General features: G+C 32.2%; 2 protein-coding genes across 2 annotated transcripts; one reads left to right on the top strand and one right to left on the bottom strand.

The window, feature by feature from the left end:
• Positions 1 to 8,839: 8,839 nt before the first annotated feature.
• On the top strand, positions 8,840 to 10,263 carry LOC125202532 (probable xyloglucan endotransglucosylase/hydrolase protein 7). The gene is made up of 4 exons (XM_048100941.1): positions 8,840 to 9,026; positions 9,102 to 9,202; positions 9,344 to 9,540; positions 9,613 to 10,263. The coding sequence occupies exons 1-4, from the start codon at positions 8,855 to 8,857 to the stop codon at positions 10,001 to 10,003; spliced, it is 861 nt and encodes a 286-aa protein (XP_047956898.1). The 5' UTR covers positions 8,840 to 8,854; the 3' UTR covers positions 10,004 to 10,263.
• A 412-nt stretch (positions 10,264 to 10,675) lies between these two features.
• On the bottom strand, positions 10,676 to 14,972 carry LOC125201977 (E3 ubiquitin-protein ligase FANCL). The gene is made up of 11 exons (XM_048100287.1): positions 14,798 to 14,972; positions 14,651 to 14,722; positions 14,247 to 14,317; positions 13,271 to 13,349; positions 13,109 to 13,183; positions 12,902 to 13,016; positions 12,696 to 12,753; positions 12,524 to 12,595; positions 11,625 to 11,755; positions 11,361 to 11,484; positions 10,676 to 11,052 (listed from the first exon to the last, which is right to left on the bottom strand). Exons 1-11 carry the CDS (start codon positions 14,825 to 14,827, stop codon positions 10,977 to 10,979), a joined length of 903 nt encoding a protein of 300 aa, XP_047956244.1. The 5' UTR covers positions 14,828 to 14,972; the 3' UTR covers positions 10,676 to 10,976.
• Positions 14,973 to 21,743: the final 6,771 nt, after the last annotated feature.

The following is a 21,743-nucleotide window of genomic DNA, read 5'->3' on the forward strand; positions in this document are numbered from 1 at the left end:
TTTTTTCAGTTTTTGTGTTAATTGTATTTGTAGCATTTTGGAGAAGATGAAGTGGGGAGAGAGATAGAGAGAGTATGTGACAGAGCTGACAGTTTTAAAAAATTTAGCATTAATTGAAACAAATCGATCTCTAAAACTAAATCCCTATTAAATTGGTCAACTTTTTAATTAAGGATTGTGATTTCAATTCACCCCCTAATTACGGAAATAATTAAAATTCGAATTTTCAATAAATATATTTACTTGTAATTGTCAATTTTTTTAAAATTAATTTAGATTTTTTTAATTATTATAGTCCAATAATTTTTACTCTAGCTAAATTAAATTATAACAAAAAATGTAAGAAAATAATTTTAATTGGTGGCCCTCCAGGCCACCATTGTAGTGACCAAGTTTTCATGGGCAGGGCCAAGTTTGTTGGGCATGCCCAAGAGAGCCACCAATATGGGCACTCTTATTCTACTAACTTTTTTCCACCAACTTTTTTTAACATTTCTTAAAACTCATGACGCTCAAAAATTGGACTCCTACTGGAGGACTGAGAGAGTATTTTGCTTAAATACTAATCAATATTTCAAAAAATACGAGTCGCACGTAATAGGAAGGAGCGAGTGTAAGATTATCAAGTTTAAAATCTTGCTACTCCTTTCATATATTTGAGGGCATTCACATCATTAGATCAATATCCTAAGGTCTAAAGATTTAAATTATTTAGTAAGTCATGATTAGTAGATTGTACTTCTTTATATTGTAGATGCATTTTTTTTGGCATATAATTTAAGAAAATTATGTTAAGTAAGTTTAGTGGAGAGAAACTAAAGTAGGATATGAAATAAAGTAATAGAAATAAGGAGGGTTGCTTTTTGCCAAAAAAGTAAATGAATCAACTGCAATGAGACAGTCCAAAAAGGAATATGACTTTATAGCCTTAATTAATTTCGAATTCAAGTAACTAAGATTTCTATGTTTTCTCTCGGTTCGCTCGATCTTGTGATATGTTTGATTCAAATTGATTGGCTCTAGCGCATGATTGTGCAACATGCAGAGGCTTGAGATCATGATACACAAGTTGTGTAGAAACACAATTTTGCGTGTTACACGGTGTCCACGCATGGTTTGTCGTAGTGTAGTGTTTATGCTCTGAGTAAAAAGTGAAGCAAATATAATTTATACATATGATAAAAACACATATTTTAGGTTATTTTTATTCATAGAATTCCAAGATAGATAAGTCATTTATCCTACCAAACCACCGCCCCTTAAAGTATAAAGCATATATGGATCATTTTGTTCTCTTGACATGTCTTGAATCTTGATAGTGTATGCTGTCGTGTCTTAAAGCACTAGATTACATATGAATTGCTCTGTTCCATTCAAAACAATTTGATTCTTCTATCACAAATATTGCGTAGAGATAGAGGTCATCTCAAATTTTAATCTTGTTAATGCAAGTATTAAAGTATAATAGCCCCTTTAGTTATAAATATTATTGGGCTGTGATGACAAAAGAAACAAAAACTGGTGGAAGGCATAGAAGCTGGCCCAACACCAAAATGGTCTATTTAAATGGACCAAGAAGATTAGAATTGGGCTTCTTACGAAAAACCAAAAGCTCTGGGCTCAAATTGCGTCGGCCTCACTTAAGAAATGTATCCACGTAAAAGGCTCTCAAAATTGGTAAATATTAATTTATAGGATAATAAAGAAGAAATTAAAAGAAAATTTGAAATCACTAGGCTTGCATGCATGTCATTAAATATGTGGACCGGTGCAGTAGGGACAAGGTGGTTGCAGGGTCTAAGTCCATGTAAATAATTTAAATAATGAATGATGAACCCTATTTAATTCTGATATGTCTAAGTACATCTCTCACCCATGCATATATTTATTTCATTCAGAGTGTAGACCCTCTATCTCTGTATAGGCCAGGGATCTTATATCATCTCAAACTCAATTTATACTGTAAAATTGTGAATTATAGTAATTTCCTATGACTATGAGCCTGTACAAATAAACTTGATACTCCATTTGATAACCTTAACCCCTTTCGATGTAGGCATTCCCCATTTTAATTACATTTCAATCTACAATCTCTAGTTATGAATATAGTATGTCTAGTACTATTACTTTATACGAGATACAGTAAAATATAGTACTATGTGGATTACTATATTTTATCTCCTATGATAGTATGAGTTAAAAATCTTTATTACTCAGATTTGAAGAAAATGTAATTTCATGTAGAAAAGTACTTAAAATACAAATTTATTAATTAATTAAAACAAAATAATGAATATTAAACAATTAAAATAAAGACTAGATAAAGAAAAATGCAAAAACTAAAATAATGATAAAAATAAATATTGGTCGGTGAAATAAAAAAATGCACTCCAAACCTGTTGAGCTAAGCAACAAAATTATGAGCATAATAAACAAAAAATGATAAACAAAATCAGCTAAACAACTCATAGACGCATAATAGATGGGGGACAAAATGTGCATTCCGATATCATCATTCCCCTAAATGGATGGAAAGCATTCTTCGCGTTGCAGATGCTCTAATGGAAAGACGTCACCAAGACACTAACTATGAATTCGAACTGAGTATTTAGAGAAGCACATGAGAGTTCAAAACAACAATTTCCGATTGTCAAAATCGAACTTTTCATGAAATTCATTTTTTAGATTAGGATTGAGAATAATGTTAGATGACAGTGAATTTGATTTTCCTGACAGAACCCCTTTTTCCAATAAATGCAATTGCAATACAAAGTACAAGTGGTAGCAAATAAAACTCACACTATAAAACAGTACTCCATTTTGGCCCTTATTATAAAGTTAAAGCACAAAACTAGACATGAGTTGTATGGCATCCACTCCTCACTTTTGGGCATTTTCGAAGTGTTCAATTTAGCATGTGCTCATTCGAAGGTATTTTCATCGTTTCATAGTATTAAAAGAGGATATGTTATCCATTTTATTATGAAAAGAGTAGTTTTACATTTTTCTAAAGGGACACTAAATACACTTGAGTTTCTAAGTAGTGAATTGTAGGATTCAAAATTCTACCACTCCTCCGATCCATTTCTAAAGTTAAAAACAATAAATACTACTACCACATGAAAAAATAAAAATGCATAGTTGAGTATGATTTGACACAATTATCTTTATGTCATACTTGTTGATGTTTTTGTATTTTTAGCATATCAAAATTGTGTGGTGTCAATGTCATATTTTGACCAATTAACACAGACATGCATCAATAAACATTATCCAAGAGTGGAGAACGTGATAGGTTCCTGAGCTAATGACTGACTTGACCATATAACCAACTTAAATTAAGATAGTGGTTTACATCTTAATCTAATAAATTATTTTCATTATTGAATACAAAATACAAATAACAAATTTCTTTAGACTTACCGTGAATATATAAGCCATCAAATTCAATATCAAAATAATGAAAGAAGAGTAACTTTGAATGTATAGTATGGATCTCTAGTGAACCTCTCTTATTCTTATTAATAAAACAAAGTTAAATGCTAGTAATAAACTGTACGGAAGCATATCCATCATTCTCTATCAAACACCCATATAACGACAATCAGTCTAGTTGCCATTATCGCAAAATTGATGTTCATGAAAATTGAAAAATACTTAAATTTACATTTAATACTCCATGTATTCATAGAAGCTAAATATGATATAGTAGTATATTACTTGTACTTATGTAAGTTTTAAATATGTTTACTATGTCAAATGAATTGCCTTTTAATCTAATTCTTATTTATGCATGGGTATATTATCAATAAAAGTGAATATATTTTATAGTTAACAAGGTAAATGTTCAATTTCGTCTCATATTTACTTGAAAATATCACACCATTTAAGTAATTATATTTAGTACCCATTGCTTTAATTTTTAGAATAAAATGTTTTTTTTTTTAATATCCTAACCATCAAAATATCAACGTTACAATCGAAATTACACCTCGATTAAGTATTAATGTGTAATTTTTCATAAAAACAATGTTTAATTTGGGTAATTGGCGTGTAATTTCAGATGTCATGTCGACTTTCAAATCGCCATAAAATTTTACATGAAATTTTATCCCGAAAATAAAGTGACGAGTACTAAATGATAATTACCTAAATGATAGACCTTTTCGGATAAACACTTCAAATGATGGGACAAAATAGACCTTTTACCGTAGTTAAAATATGTGATTGTGGGCTAAATGAGATTTACTCGATAGGTTTAATTTACTCTCGTCATAAGTTTTTTTGTGACTTAAAATTGTGTAATTAGAGCATTCGCAATAGCAGACGAACGGGACGGACTAACGCGGCATGGACGAGCACTAGGTGACAAACACGGATTTTGCATGTTTATAAGGACTAGATTTGACTTGTTTTAAATGTTAATCATGCAAATTATGTTCTTAAATTACATATGTTATACATTTGGTATTTTTGATGTGTTTGTTGATAAATGATAGAAAAAGATAGAAAAAAGGTGCAAAAAGGCCAAGGTGCAACAGCCTCTGTTCGAGTCCATTCTTCCAACGATTTTGAAGTCCAATCAGTGCTTAATTCATACCATTCTCTTCGTCTTCGAAAGAGCTTCTCGTGGATACCTTGATCGTCTCAATCGGAGTTCTGTGGAGAAAGTTATGACTATTCTACGAACATTGCGCATTGCAGTCAAAGCTGGCGGAAATTCAAGGAAGGAATATATTATTGCCCAAATCTCTCCTTTTAATTGAAGGATTTGAAAATATCATATTTAGGGTTTAGGGTTTATTTTCAATTAATTGGAGAATATTATTTACCATTCTAAACCTTTTTCTAGCCTATAAATACCTCCTTAACCTAATTCATAATTCATCTCAGAGCCTCCAATCCTTATCCCTCTCTACCTTCTTCCATCCTACAATCCACACATAAAATCATCCATCTTCCATTGGAGCAGAGCTCTGCAGATCCAGACAAGAGAAGACTGAAGACAAGAGAAGACTGAAGATTGAAGATTCAACCTTGGGTTTTATCAATTTCTTTCATGTCTAGTACTTTTATTGATTTTTACTACTTGTCTATGAGTAGTTAAATATCTTTTGTATGGTTTTTGGTGAAGACTATTATGAACATGTTTTGATTTATTGAAGTGAACTTTTTCCTAGCTCTTGTGATTATTTTGCTTGTTCTTGTGCTTTTATTGTTCTTTTGTCTGGCCAACTTTAGAGCTATGTTCGTTTAACTAGATTAATCGAGAGATAGCTAGTTTTACGTGGTAAAAGGAACGAGTACAACACATAGGTTTATCTGCACTCGAGAGAGGGGACCCTTTGTGAGGGCTTGAGTCTTAGGAACTTAAGGAGTTAGAATCTAATCTATTAGAAGGAGACTTTGATAGTTAGAGTCTAATCTACTGGATAGGTACACTCGAGAGAGGGCTTATCTGATAATCGCGACTTTCCTAATAATCCCGGAGACACATAAAGGTAAAGGTTCTATTAGATTAATCATCACTAGGTTATATTAGTTGGATTCTAAAACTCTACATTCTTTAGCCTGTTTTGTATTATTTTATTTTCTTTTATTTATTTATATTTATGTCTGGTTTATAAAACCAAAAACCAAAAATAATGCGTGTCTCTAGATAGTATATGACACTTAGTATATGATAGCCAGTTGCAATCTTATTCCCTGTGTTCGATATCCCGATATTGACCTTTAGCTATACTAGATCTACCCTGTAAACTTGCAGGTATTTTTAGTGCTAAAAAATAGTGCATCACTAGGGCGCGGTCGGAGGGTGTTAGCCGATTGCTCGTCCACTATTGTGGTGACGCGATCGGCTGACAATCGGTGAGCGCATTTTTTCTTTTTTCTTTTTAAATATTCCAACTCTATATATCCGGTTCGATGAACTTCATTTCATTTGCACCACTTGTGTTAACGAGTTTCTCTTCCTCCTCTCTTCATTTCTCATCTATAGATAATAAAAAAATGGCTAGTGAATTTGTTATTGCACTTACTCCGTATTCGTGTCAAATTTTTAATTTCGTATTTGTGAATTTGTTTGATTGGCTAAGGCGGCGGCTAATCCTAGAGCTAGCCTATTACTGAGCCGTGGAAGTCTGATGAGGTGGCATGTTGTAGGAATTAAGTCGTAGTGATATAATAAGAGTTGTTTTTTATTAGTCCTAATACGAGCCTATCGGCTAGGGCGTCCTGTTGCGGATGATCTTGGAGTACTATTTACAGAGAAAGTGCTAAAAATGAATATGTATTAAAAGGTGATACTGAGTCCACGTATGCATAAAACTATGGATGCAGTGTAGATCCAATACAATTTCATAAATTTGTAGCAGAAATAATGAGGGCGATTGATCCTTGAGAGTTGAGAGAGAGATTATGTGGCGCTGGGCGTCTCTTATCTGACTCCAAATTAGGCCCACCAGCTCAAAGGCCCACATTGCCTTTCACGGGCCACTTATTAACTTACGTTTTCAAGTTTTAATCTTATTGCCAGTTTGCTACAATAGCCTACAACCCCTATTTGTTGCCCTTTTTGAATAATTAGCCTTCCATTGCTAATCATGCATGGTTTATAATATTTATTAAATTCAGATATGAATTAATCATTTAAAAAGTAGAAAAATCGATCAATTAACTAAGTAAAATTTTAATACAGCACATAATAAACAAGACTCTATAGCTCATTATTTACACGATATATATATGTTAATATGATCCCATTTATTTTGTCCCCCCTTCCCCCCCCTACATTATTAATTTAAACAATATCGGTATAAATTAAGATGTTCGCAGTTGAAAAACAAATAATATCAGTATAAAAGTTATAAATATAAAAATATATACTAGTTACATATAAAAGGTGCATTCATGAATTAATGAGATTGGCTAAAACAAAAATTCATTCTGAAATAAAAATTACTATGAACTATTTATGATTCTTAGCTAGATTATGAAGATTAATCACTTTGTTTGGTAAATTTATTGTCTTAGGGATCGAATCGGGGGCGAATAAACAATAAACCTGTTATTTGGATTAATACATTTTCACAACAAATTTATAGATATTTTACAAAAAAAATCATGATTCTTACTTGCTATTTTAAAATAAATTTATAGTCTAACCCTTCCCATTTTTCAATTTTGGGGGAGTAGTCTGATCTCTTTCAACCGACAATATATTTAAGAAATTATCCTACTCAAAAAAATAAAGGATTCTAGAAAATTTAGTCACTAATCAAACATTTATGATGGCTGCTGAGCTGCAAATTCTAAATCTAGCCAAATTAATATGCATACTTGTCTGTCAAACCAAGTCCACATCCTCCATATTGGCCCTCCCTCCTCCACTAAAGAAGTCTTCCATCTCTAGACTCTAGATAGATCTCTCATTAATTTTAGTACTTTGTTATATATATCATTCTGTATATCTTATATGAGGTATATATTGATTATAAGAACCGAATTGTTGTGTTAGTATCATCCCAATAAACCATAGTCTTTGGTATAACAACCATTAGGAGTGTCTAACCACATGAATAGGTGTGGCAATAGCATAATTTATCTGGCACTATGAGTGTTATATATGGATGTGGATACATGATAAATTAATTTTCTTTATCATTGGATTGGAACAGTGATTGGGTGACATCTCATTTAATGTTATATGCTGCACCAAACAAAAAGATTGAATTTATATATTTGGCCATTTCCATGCTAACAAAACAAATGTGTGGTACCACTTTCCCCATGTCTCTGCCGTCACCACTCCACCTCTTAAACTTCATTTCACCATTTCATTTACTACACCATCTCTTCCTTCACTCCCCACGTTTCGAGATTTAGAGCCTCTTATACCTCATTAATTGTGTTTCACACTTTCACAAAATTCATTGCCCCATCTATAATTTTAAAACAAGGTGATAAAATCAATTAATATGACAGAGACTATTATATGTACAGATGTACTACTATATCATTTAGTAATACTCCCTCCGTCCAATTCTAAGTAACACATTTTCCTTTTTGGAATGTCCAACTTTAAATAACATATTTCTAAAATTAGAAACATCATTTTCTCTACTTTTTCCTATCTCTTTTACTTTATTCTTTCCACTTAACTCACAAAACAAAACTACAAAAAATTCCGTGCCAAAAAGCAAATGCTCCACTTAGAGTGAGACGGAGGAGTACTACTTACTCAAATTCAAAAATTTACCAAACTATACGTAAATAGGATCTGAACTTTGCATTCGCACAAAAAAAATATACTACTATCATGGAAGTTCTCAAAGTGGTTTTGCACATTTTGAGACTTTTTTCAAACCATAACATACCCATCCTATAGAAAACATTTTGTACCTTTACAACATATTCTCTCTTTGTTCGTACAATCTCATTAACACTCCGAATTTTTTACAGGTGACAATTGCGTTGAGAATTTTTGTTTCTTAATTCCATTATATACCAAAGTTGAATTTTTAGAAGAATTAAGTTTGGGGCATAGTATTTGAAGGGTATTATGGTCTGAAAATTAAAATTGTATTTATGTACTGTTAACATAAAAAAATGATTAGATGAACTGATTAAGTATGATTTGATGAGAGCAAACATAAGTAAAATTAATAAGAGGCTAATTGGGAATTGAGAAAGGAGATTATAATGGAAGTGATGTATGAGAGAGAGAGAGAGAAATGGCGGGTCCATTTGACGGCTTAGAATTAGCTGTGTGGAAAGCTGTGTCTCTAGTCTCTACCATGTAGGAGTAGTAGAATATAAATACCCCCAGAATGGGATGTTAATATTACAAGTAGAGATGGCGCTGAGTGGAGTGATAGTATGTATTTTGGGTTTGGCATTGTCTAGTTTGAGCGTCAATGGTCGGCCTGCGACCTTCAGTCAGGACTTCAGAGTCGCATGGGCCGATTCCCACGTTCGCCAATTGGATGGCGGCAGAGCCATTCAGCTCACTCTTGATCAATCCTCTGGTATTACTATTTACTAATACCATTTTCTTGTTTTCTTCAACTAATTAATCATTTGAAGCCCATATATTATTGAAGGCTGCGGGTTCGCCTCCAAGAACCAATATCTGTTCGGACGTGTGAGCATGAAGATCAAGCTCGTCCCCGGTGACTCTGCTGGAACCGTCACCGCCTTCTATGTATTCATTCCTTCATTTTTTTATTTATTTTGTTATGAGTATGATATTGTGTGTTGTTTTTGCTTTTGAGACCATTTGGGTCTCAACTTATATATATATATATATATATACTAATTTGTGGATGTGTACATACATGTACAGATGATATCAGACCAATTCAACGTCCGCGATGAGCTGGACTTTGAGTTCTTGGGAAACCGGTCGGGACAGCCCTACACCGTTCAAACCAATGTGTACGCCCATGGTAAAGGTGACAAGGAGCAACGGATCAATCTCTGGTTCGACCCCTCTCTTGATTTCCACACTTACACCATCTTTTGGAACCATCACCACATCATGTAAGTCCCCACATCATCATCACCATTTTATTATCATAATTATGTTTTATATATTTAATTTGGTTTTGGCAGATTCTCTGTGGATGAAGTGCCAATAAGAGTGTACAAAAACAATGAGAGAAGAGGAATTCCATACCCAAAATTCCAACCAATGGGAGTCTACTCCACTCTATGGGAGGCCGACGACTGGGCCACCAGAGGCGGCCTGGAGAAGATCAACTGGAGCAAGGCCCCATTCTACGCTTACTACAAAGACTTCGACATCGAAGGCTGTCAGGTTCCGGGGCCAGCTACCTGCGCCTCCAACCCCAGAAACTGGTGGGAGGGCGCAGCCTATCAGCAGCTCACCCCGGAAGCTGCCAGGCGCTACCGCTGGGTGCGCACCAACCACATGATCTACGACTACTGCACCGACAGGTCGCGCTTCCCTGTCGTCCCACCCGAATGTCTCGCCGGAATATGATCATATATATGCTTCATTCTCTATGTTATACTATAAAGCAAGCTAAGTGTGGGTTTATTTGTTTGGTATTGAGTTTCTTGTAATGTGTATATCTTGTAATATGGGATTGGGAAGCTGATGTCGGTGTAATTCTTGAAAGCGATATGTTTTTTTTTTGCGTGATGGTATTATCAAGAAAGCCGTTATTCTTTCTTGAATTATATTCATTTCCATTATTATATACTATTGTCTTATGATATGGAAGATTTTTATTTGGGATATGTTGCATTTGGAAAACAGGCCTGCACCAGACCCAGGGAACAATATTTTCCCATGAATTAATAGTATATTGTAAGCCAATCATGTCCAAGTATTGGATATTATTAATTTTTTGTAAAGATATCTGATGTTTTTCTTCAACTCCTATAGTCAGTCAAAAATCGTAGATTTTAGTACTGAAAAAAATGACAATGGTCAATGAGTTCTCGTTTAAAGCTAAAAGAAAACTTTGCGAGAAAAGTCTGGGAAAGTTGTATGATGCAATAGTACTTTTTGGACAGCAGACATTAGTTTCCAAAAATGTAATGTATAGGAAAAGAGAAGAAGAGATGGGGTACTGGAATTGCAGTAACTAAATTGTGCAGTGTTAAAGATATATGGATATGATAAGCAGAGACAGAGGGAGGCCCCATAGCCAAAGGGGTTGCAATTCAACTTGTAGGATGAAGAATCTGTCATTGCGTGGGTCCAATCATGACTAGATATCAATCACTACCAGCTGTAGTATTGCACACCAAATCTTAATCGGAGATTCTCATGCGATACCAAAACTCATCATATTTGAATATAGTAAAGCAAACTAGGGATTTGTTCTCTCAACACACATTTCCAATGGCCTACATAGATTACAAGACCAAATACTAGATCTATTCTTCACATACGCTTTCACAATTCAAGATGGGAACCGGTGTTTTGCTCTCTAATGTAGTAAATTTTACTTCTTCATGCTGAGTTTGACTGCAACGGGATCTGAACAGTAAGGGCAGTTCCCGAACAGAACATCAAATGACCTAAATTCAAATGCAGATGCACATTAGCATAAGAAAATAGGAGATACAAAGTATGATGGTGGTTCATTTCAGAGATCTAGCAATGTACATCGATGCTATGCAGAACTATATTCTGAAACCGTATCTGGTTACGGAACTTAAGGAATACGGAGTATACGCGTTTTCTTTTTTCTTTTTTCTTGTTTCTTCTCTTTGAACAGAAGTTAATTACTTTCTTGTTGCTGCTTTGTCTGCTTTTAGTTCAGTATCCCTAATGGTTATCATTAACATTTACATAAAATTGAGTATAAGTTAATAGCATAACTTACTGCCTTGTCGTTGTAATAGAGCAGAGCCAATCGCCAAGACAAACACTGTGGAATGCTCGATTGCAGTTCCCATTTTCACATGAATAATCAGTTGCAGTTCCACTCTTGGCACCAAGTTCATCATCTAGAAGCAAGGAAAAAAACTGATTGTTATGAATGTGTTTCCAACTAGGTGGTAGAGGCATGGTGAGAAAATTTGAGGTAGCATGTGGTGAGTGGTAGCAGCAATGCCAACTCCAGCAAATTGGAAGTCGAAGATAGAACCTGTCGGAAGGTATTGAGCATAACAAATGCCACATTCAACCTGCTCCTCACTCTTTTGGAGATGTGAAGGTTGTGGCAACTGATTGCCAAATATATGCAGAAAATTTTCAGGACATGATTTTTCTCTTGTCCTATCTCCAGAAAAAAGTGAATATTACTTATAAACTAAAATCAAAGAGAATATATTAGCAAACATAAGAAGCTGTATGTATTTATCGATTAAAGATCGTAAATAAACAGTACAATGGCAGTGACACAACACTTGGCAGCATAAACAGATGTATCTAATAAACTACTTCATGAGGGTTCAAGCAACTAAGACCAAATACTACATCATATGACAAAAAGATTTTATTTTATCTATATTTACAACAAATGATAAAGGTTTGGATGGAGGAAATATGAAAATTGTCATCTAAGAAATTTAATTAACCTAAGAAATTTAATTAACCGCACCAATTGGACATGCTAATGCTGTACGCAATATATAATCTAAACCATAACAACTTTACATTTATCAGAAATCGCTGCAGGTTAGTTTTAGTTCCTAATCATCTTGCAAATAGAGCTAAATACAACACCATTTTTAAAAAAATAAGTTTCAGCATTTATATGAGGTTTTAACTTTAGGGCCAAAGTCAAATTGGTAATATCTGACAGCATAGTACAACAAAAATATCAGTAGCACTTGGTAGTGTTTTGCTGTTCACATATATTGTGCCAAACATTTACATAGGACAGCCCTAACTAAGAAAAAACAGGTTCATCCATGATATCCAGAAGATCAGAACCATAAGCATGCACCTTATCTTATGCACAACCACATGCTAGAGATTCACATTCACCCAGTAACTTGTTTAAGGCGGCAGAAATAGTGAAAAAAGATTTTGAAAGTATACCATTTCTTACAATTTTGCTTCCAAATATCTCTCAAAATGTTGACTTCCGTATCTGAACCAAGGAAGCGACATCTACCAGATAAAAAGTCCAGTCAGTACAAGATATTCTGATACCATTACTAATTGTACTAAAGATTTTTAAAATATGTGTTGTTTGTTTAGAGAATCCTACTCTGGCAAGGATTTTGGATCATCGACATTGATAGATAGTACAAGACAGCAATCATTTCCTAGAAAAAAGTCAATATTGGCAGTATGAGCAATAAACCTAGGAACTGTATGAGTTATTAAAATTAGTTCAATAGACAGCATTTGATTTGGTAAAATGATTTTTTCCGTGATGTTTAAGATCTCTAAATACTAATCATACAAACTAACCTATTTTTATCTGGCGATACGACACTGCAAGGTGTGAGTGCTTTGGATCAATTACGCAAAAAGACCGATCAATGTCATCCAAAGTCAACCAAAAGTCCTGGAGCTTATCCACATGCTAGGCATAGCAATGACCAAATAGAAATCATGCATCAAAACAAGTTTTATTAATTAAAAATTGGAAACAAAATTGAGAAAACTTCCACCAACCCTCTGAAACTGCCGGACAGCATCTCTTAATCTCGAGTTTGATGACCATTCCAGATGAGAATTATAAGGCACATCCTGAGGGCATGATGAAGATCTTAGTTCCTGCACAAATTTCTGGAGAACAATCAACCAAAAAAGAAATGGTCATGGAGAAATCCAAACCGCTGATAATGAAGGTGGAGACCTTGGATAGGTCTTATCCAGGGTTATCTCCAGAATATGCGTTCTCCTCTTATTGTCCCTAGCATATGCACCATTCATGACTAAGAGCATCTACGAAAAATATAAACAGTAATAATGAAAAATGACACAGCAATAGACTGTTTTCCGGGTCTTATTAAGTTTTTACCTATTCGGTGAAATGTAAAGGCGATCTATTCAGACTCATGCATCAAAAAGCAAGATGAAAAATGAAATGTAACAATCAGAAACGTTACAATTTGATATATCCACTTGTTAATATGCATATGTAGATTCTGAGTAAAAAGCTTTTCTATGTAAATTGGAGTGCAACAAGAGTGATGTGCCCAGAAAAAATTAAGGCCAAATAAATTTACAACCAAGGACTATAACCGAAAAAGATGAATGGTCATAGTCTACACTTACAAATAGTTCTCACTCCCTCTCATTCAAGGTCATTTTATGTAAGCACTTACTATAGACCATGTTACACCAAGAGCATTGAGCCTCATGCAGAAGTGCTTCACATGCATGCAGTCGAAACTCGAAACTAAGCTCAAATACTTGGACTAGTTCCATGTCATAATTTTGTTTATGATAAATGAAGAAAAGTGGACTTTGTACATCACTCGGAGCATCTTTCCTGGTCCGCAATAGCAGTACTACTTTGTTCCCAACTTCCCATCCCATTTAACTCATCATACATAATACACATTGATTAAACAGAACTAGCATTAGGCATAAGCCTTAATGCTATGATAAATTCTCCTGAGTGATATTCCAAATCCACTATTAGTGAATCACATGTACACACACTCATACGAACTGGTTTATTTCATTTCTCATCACTTGAAGAAATGGTATTTCCGAGAAAGTAAATGCAACATGCTCTGCCACATTGAAAATTCACAGAAACGTACAGTGTTAAGTATTGTAATTGTAAATCATATATGCTTACATGATACGGAACCTAATAAATGTCAGATCTTCCCCCAATTTGACAAGGTGCTCCCATCCAACCTCTTCTACCTGTAGATGTCCACGAATTAATCCTAGAAAACCGCAGTATGATACTATGATCTAAGTGTGAAAGCCTTCATATTTTATCAAAAGATGAATAAGTGATAATGTCATAACATATAAGAACATCTGCAACTCAATTAAGCACTTTTGCACCAATGGTAAAGGTAGCCTCTGTTATCGAATATACATTGTGCAGAAGCGCATTGGGGGAAACACGCACACACACTACTACACACCAAAAAATTAACAATGCGCATTGTGTCAAAAACTCGTATACAATTTATGCCTAATATCTAGACGCTAGACAACATTCCTCATTAAATCTGAAGGGAAAATTACCTCCGCGTATATTCTGCGGCAGAATGACGACGACATTGCCAGCTCCCGGCATCTATTTTTGTCAGTGAATTTCTACAATGCCGGAGACACAATTAACAAGCAATTCATCCAATGTCTACGAGATTCAAATGAAAGCGTGAAATGTACCTTGCTGCCGATTTCCATCTCCGAATTCATAGCAAAATTAGTATCCAATTGCAGCGAACACCGTCTCTGATAGAAGTTAAAACTAGTGGAGCAAAATTGGAGTGAATTATACAGTAACCGGAAATTGAATACACAGCTTCATTTAAACTGCGTCATACATGTGAAAAACCGTGCAGTTCCGGCCAATTTCTCGGCGGCGATTAGCGAACGGAGGTGGTCAAATATTGCACTTTATTTTGGAGTCGTATTATTTTTTTCTGCAAAAAGTTTTCGTTTGATAATGGGCTTATCACAATTGGAGCCCAACTTATTGTACAAAAAAATGGATCTAGCCCAATAACTATTTAAACTATACTGATTTTAAATAGAGGTTAGATTTAAATGTTACGAAAATATCATTGGCTTATTGCAGCCACTTTTTGGATTGCATCCAATATTTGAAATGTGAATTTACCCGACCCCATTATTTTGAATAAATTTGATTGAAATTTGGAAGATAAAGAATTCGAGAAACGTTGGAAATACAGACATGCATTTAAAGAGTGACAATTTTGCTAAATCAAATTGACAGAGTATCTGAAGTCTGAACATTTAGACGCACTTAAAACCGAAAATAATGTTATTCCAACAGCAAAGTAATAAATGTACATTATACATAAAATTAAGTTTGAGCATTAGAACAAAATTAACTTTATGAGTTAATAAAAATTACTATTAATAACGATTTATTAACCGATTCACATTAAATTTATATTTAATACTCATCTAACCCTGAAAAGTATAAACTCTTTCTCTTTTAATTCATACCTAAAAGGTATGAATATTCTAATTTTGATACTTCTTTCTTTCTAACGAGGTGAGACTCATTACTATTAATATTTTTGAAAAAAATTATCTCTATCTCTCTCTAACCTTTTAAATTATGCATTAAAATATGTGTCAAACCAAATGTTCATATTTTCTAGGAACAAATAGAGTACCACAAAATAAAACCGACTTACAAAAAGCAAAAGAACGTACTCCCTCCGTCTGCGAATAGGAGTCTCATCTCTTTCCAACACGGGTTTTAAGAAATGTTAAGAAAAGTGGATGGAAGAAAGTTAGTGGAATATGGGTCTAACTTAGGTATATTAGTTTAAATGATATATGATTGGAATGGTTCAGTGGAATGTGGAGTCTATTTACCATTTATGATAATTATAAGCTGGAACTTTTATTCACGGACGGACCAAAATGGAAAAACGGAACTCCTATTCATGGACGGAAGGAGTATCAAAATAGTTGCGTTTGTTTTAAGTTTTCTAGAACTAATCAATAAATATTGACATATTTAATAAATATTCTAGTGAATATGTGGTAGGTAAAATAGGTACATATATGACACCAAAATTGTAAAAGATAAACTACAAATTCTATTATTATTTAATACGAGTAATATACACCTCGTGTATTCGAACACATCACATAATGATCAGGGCCGGCACGTTATTTAATCATTTCATTTTCTGCACTTATTTTAAAAAATAACTATAATAAATAGTTAAGTGAATAAAGCACCATGTAGAGAATAGTCTTAATTCTTATATATAGATTTCTCTCTATTACTTTTACTATTTCTCTATTTAAATTATTTATAATTATTTTCCTAAAACGAGTGCAACAAATGAAATGACTCTACTTCTGTACTATGTATTAGGTTTTACGCGCAGTATTTTTATATTTAAAATTTGTATAACTCATAAAAGAAATTTTAAAGCATCATATTGAATTGATCTATATAAAATTATAAAAATAGTTGAGTTTCTGTTAATATTCTTTTCATGATGATATTATCTATAAATATATAAAAGTTAAAATGTCACTATTTTCTTGTTGGGGAAGTGTCTGGTTACGCATTATCTTCTAATTATAACAATAATTGGTGTGCGTGTGATTGTACCATAAAGAATTAAATAATGGCGCTGATGATTGATTGTTAATCATATTGGTTGCTAATTATTTATGTCATATAATAAATTTATTGATGTACGTATACGTATTCTACTAAAACAAATAGGGTTTTCTTTAATTTAGGATCTACGCATACACAGTTTGTGTATACATACTAACTACCTTCATAATCTGACGGTACTATTTGATGGTTTAAATTAAAATAAAGTAGACGGTGAAGCATTGTTGATCTCTTAATATAAAAATCAAATTTTGATCAGATTTCGTTATAGAAAATAACTCAAAATGTTGAATCAGATTTCTTTATAGAAAAAAATATATCAAAATGCATATCTAAATACAGGATTTGATCAAAATAATCTGACTATAGGATTTTCCAATCTACTATAATAGTCAATTATTATTGTACATCTTATATGAATGTCATTATGAATAGTTTTTAGCTCATTTTATAAAATTCAGATTTGAATGTCATTTTTAAAATATTTTAGGCCATCTTTCTAAGGTGACTTAAAAATATGCTTACAATGATTTCAGTTATATCTAAAAATGATCTTTATATTTTTAGCTTAGTGTTTTGCAGTAAGATTCAATTTTGCATAGATCACAATTCTCTAAAATATAGTATTAGGAAATACGTAAATAGGGGTGGATCGATACGATATATCGTATCGAAAACGTTGTATCGTGTTTCGTATCAAAAATATCGATATGAAACGTTATCGCTATCAAATTTCGATATATCGAACTTTCAATATGGATAATATAAATATCGTTATCGTATCGAATACCTGTATATCGAAAAATATATTTCAAAATAGCACAAAAATTAATAAAACTTCAACACAATAAAATAAATAGTGTTCTTATTAGGATTTCATATATATATTTTCTAAATATACGAATGAATTAAATGGATTTGTATATATTTATAATATAAATCTTCAATATGTATTGAATTTCAATATGTTTCGATATATATGATATATATCGTATATTCGATATAAAACGATATATCGCGATATAAGGAAATTCATATCGTTATCGTATTGAAAACTTACGATACGATACAGTATCGTATCAAAAATTACGATATACCAAAAATTCGATAATTTTTCGATTTTTTTCAATACGATACGAGCGATATATCATTTTTTCGGTATTTTTCCCCAGCCCTATACTTAATCATCTAGGTTCCGCGCTTTTAATTAGCCATGAACATTTAAATTATTAAATGAGTATTAGTTTCAAACAAAAATGACAATTGTCATCAATTATTACAAAAACAATTTAGAAAAAAAATGGAACTTTCTTCTTGGATAACACGTTAACTAAGATATTGGAGTAGATAAAAAAATTTAACTAATTATTCAAACAAGAAGTTGATTTAAAAATAAAACTTCTCAACAAAATTAGTATTATACATTTTTTATTATTATAAGTTTTTTCATGTGCATATACACTAAATGATCCCGGTGATAAAATAACAAAATAGATATAAAAAAGAAAATAAATATCTTCTTATTTTAAATGAATAAAATAAAATAAAAAAGATTCTATTATATAATTGAATCTTTCTAGAGTTGTCTATTTTAAGTGTATATCTCAATCGTATTATGTATTATACGATTATTCGATTTATAAATAAATACACACACAATAAAAAAAAAATTATTACTACCATATTTTCATATACTATACATTATACATTAATCAAGCTATGTTTCTATTAGTAATAATATTTATATAAATGACCACACAAAATTGATACACGCAAACATAATCTCTTAAAAATATATGGATTATAAACAGTTTGAATAGTAATATTGAAAATTATATAGGCATTATTCCCAAAGTATGGAAAGTGATAAAAGAAAAGGTTTTGAGTTTGGGTTCGGACTTGTAAATTATAGCAATATGATTGTTTAATTTGAAAGTTTGTAGCTAGTAAATGAATTGGACTTCAATCTTATGAGTCGAGGACGATCTAAATAACTTAATCAACTATAAACCACTCTAATAGATATAAAATGTTTTGCTTATAAATATGGAACTTATGAAAAATCACTTTCAATCCAAACATGAAATTAGAGGTGGCGTCGAGTCAGCCACTCTAAAAAGGCATGACAATGCGCCGACAAATCGTTCGACGTTCGACACCTGTCCTCTATTTTTCTTACTACACACTACGTATCCAATTTCATTAATTTTAATAATTTCAATAAATGAGACTAAACGCCACTTCAAATAATAATATTCACACACAACACAACCCTTATTTTTGCTGTCACTTGACTGCCCTTTCTCCATTCTCATAGGTCATTTTCCCTTTATATTTTGAAATTGGGAAAATTGAATTTATTTGATCGTGTTTGTGTATGTATTCTTCACTTTAGTTTTCTTTCTCTTCTGCAACTCTTTGATTATGAAATTACAAACAAAATACTTCGACTTCTTCTTGTCATCAGTTTAATCAATATTGCAAGCAATCAATCCTTTGTCTGGATCTGGAAAGAACAGGAAAATGATGGATTACGTCATCGATGACCTAAAATGAGCATTGAAACTAATATGCATGGGGTTTAGGTAATAATTACTTAATTAGAGGGATGTTATATCTTTGAGAGTGTTACAATCTAACACTCTACTACCACTTCAATGATTTTGAGCATATATAGAGTTTGTAATTAGATATAAATGTAAATTAAATATAATAGTAATAGATTAATTAAGTGGAGTACAAAAAATACAACAATTACCGACTAATTACGATATCGTTTGTGACGGTTTGAGCCAAATTTACCCAATTTTTACCAACGGATATCACCATTGGAAAATTTAATGACAACACAGGGAAAATATTTTAAACAATGAAAATTTAAAAAAATCTATCTTTGAAATTATTCTGACGGACGTCCATCGTCGATAATTTAATAACCAATGTTACCTACGGATAGATGTCTTCTATAGAGTTGTTGGTTTATTAATATAATTATTCCAAAGAGAGAATATTAATTACCAAGATATTAACTGTGACATACTATAATTTTCTTCTTCCTTTTCGACCTAGCCCCCGTTGCTCCCCGCTGTTCGCCATTTTTCCAATGCAGCGGGATTCAGCGTGACTAACGACAAATACATTCCATCAGTAACATCGTTTACTGATTACTAAAATACAATCACCTTAAATTTCATACGTACTATAATCTTGAAAGTTCTTATAAAATATCATGCACATTTTCGATTAATCAATATACAAATTGATTAACTCTCCCCGTACTCGAACTCCTCCCACAAAATTCTAAAAAAAATCTATGTGAAGGATAAGTTTATGTCACAAAAATACATGCTCGGTTGAATTTATTGTGACGTCGATGGTTCCCTTAAAAACTATTTGACGCCCATGGTGATAAGTGACGATAACAATGATGATTTGGTTGTCACATTTGAAACTCGTAGTTTCCACGAAAGTCACTTGATAATGATTGTTCCTTTGGTTTGCATTTTCCACTGCCTTTATGAAATTTTATACTCCATGTTAATTCCGTGATTAACTACTAAAGAAACAAAACAAATAAAAGAAGAGACAAAATAAATCATTTCCCATAATAATCAATTTTTTGAATCACTTTTCGTTACAATGTCCAAACGTATAACATGAAAATAATTCAAACACATACATCATATATATTCTTCTCATGGTACAAAATTAGCCTCTTGAGTAATTATGGTACCAACATGGATTTTAAATACTATAAATCTTTGATTTTTATTTACTAATATTTAATGTTAAGGTTATATAATACAGATTTGTTATTTTATAATACTATAGTAAATAAGTAATAAAGCATTTTGGACATGGAAATTAATTACGGTTAATTAGATGGCACAAAATAATTTTCAAGCACCAATAGGTATGACCGTGCATGTATATCAGGAAATCTTTATTTTAATGATTTATTTGTACTTAAACATAGTGGTGCAATTTATTTAATCTTAGAAGGGAACATTAAGGGATGCATGTATTTGAATCTTTACCCTATTTTGAAATCCTATACATGACCAGGGACGGACACACGTTCATGCAGGGGCAGACGCATAACTGCCCCGCATAAATAAATATCAATAGGGATTGAAATTTCTAGATTTTACGTTGATATATATTTTTAAGTAATTTAAATAATTTGTAGGAGTTTTTACATTAGATTTTACACTAAATTTGACTAAGTTGGGTCCGCCCATGCGTTCATGGAGGGGAGGGCTTAATGCCTTACCAAATTTTTTTTTCAAGTTTTTTGCTATTGTTAAGATTTTCAAAAATTTTGAAATGTATCATCAGCCCTGCCAAACTGAAGCCGTTTAAGACTAAATCAACAGAAATTTTATGGTGAGAAGGGGCTGAACAATCAAGATAGCAAAAATTGGAGAGGATGAGATGAAGACCATTGGTTGATATCGAGTTGGTTTTAGAAAGAAGATGATATGATTAAATAAATTAATACTAAAACAATTAATATTACTCCTATTATATTATTATAAATTTTCTTTGTAAAATGTGTCAAGATGTAGTGCTACTTTAAAACATGTTGGTTCATTTATTGGCGGTTGATTTTTAAATTATATGTGCAGCAATTTCTTAAATTCAGTATGATTTGTTTGAAATATATGAATTTCTTAAAAAATATATATTTTTTGTTAAACCTTTACTTTTATTTAGGAGTGTTAACTAAAATTTCAATCTATTAACTTAGTTTCCAATTAATGATTTCAATAAATTGTATATTTTCTTCACCGCTACAACTTTTTCATGAATCATAATTTGTTAAGTACCATTATTTCAATTTTCTTTGCCAATAATCCATGGAAACTCAAAATTTGTTTTCTTAGTGACTTTAAACCATAAGATAAAATTTTCTCTCTTTTTTTATAGTTCAATTATGCAAAAATATTTTGTTTTATTTTTACTATATACTCCATATTTTTATCATAAAAAACA

This window comes from Salvia hispanica, chromosome 1 (genome assembly GCF_023119035.1).
Source record: "Salvia hispanica cultivar TCC Black 2014 chromosome 1, UniMelb_Shisp_WGS_1.0, whole genome shotgun sequence".
Taxonomy (NCBI): domain Eukaryota; kingdom Viridiplantae; phylum Streptophyta; class Magnoliopsida; order Lamiales; family Lamiaceae; genus Salvia; species Salvia hispanica.

What these genes read in the sequence shown, in the direction of transcription:
- LOC125202532 (XM_048100941.1), top strand. Translation starts at nt 8,855, where the DNA reads ATGGCGCTGAGTGGAGTGATAGTATGTATTTTGGGTTTGGCATTGTCT. An exon ending in CACTCTTGATCAATCCTCTG is followed by an intron (nt 9,027 to 9,101) that starts GTATTACTATTT and finishes ATATTATTGAAG; the next exon opens with GCTGCGGGTTCGCCTCCAAG. An exon ending in TGGAACCATCACCACATCAT is followed by an intron (nt 9,541 to 9,612) that starts GTAAGTCCCCAC and finishes TGGTTTTGGCAG; the next exon opens with ATTCTCTGTGGATGAAGTGC.
- LOC125201977 (XM_048100287.1), bottom strand. Translation starts at nt 14,827, where the DNA reads ATGAATTCGGAGATGGAAATCGGCAGCAAG. An exon ending in CTGTCCGGCAGTTTCAGAGG is followed by an intron (nt 13,017 to 13,108) that starts GTTGGTGGAAGT and finishes TGCTATGCCTAG; the next exon opens with CATGTGGATAAGCTCCAGGA. An exon ending in GATCCAAAATCCTTGCCAGA is followed by an intron (nt 12,596 to 12,695) that starts GTAGGATTCTCT and finishes TTTATCTGGTAG; the next exon opens with ATGTCGCTTCCTTGGTTCAG.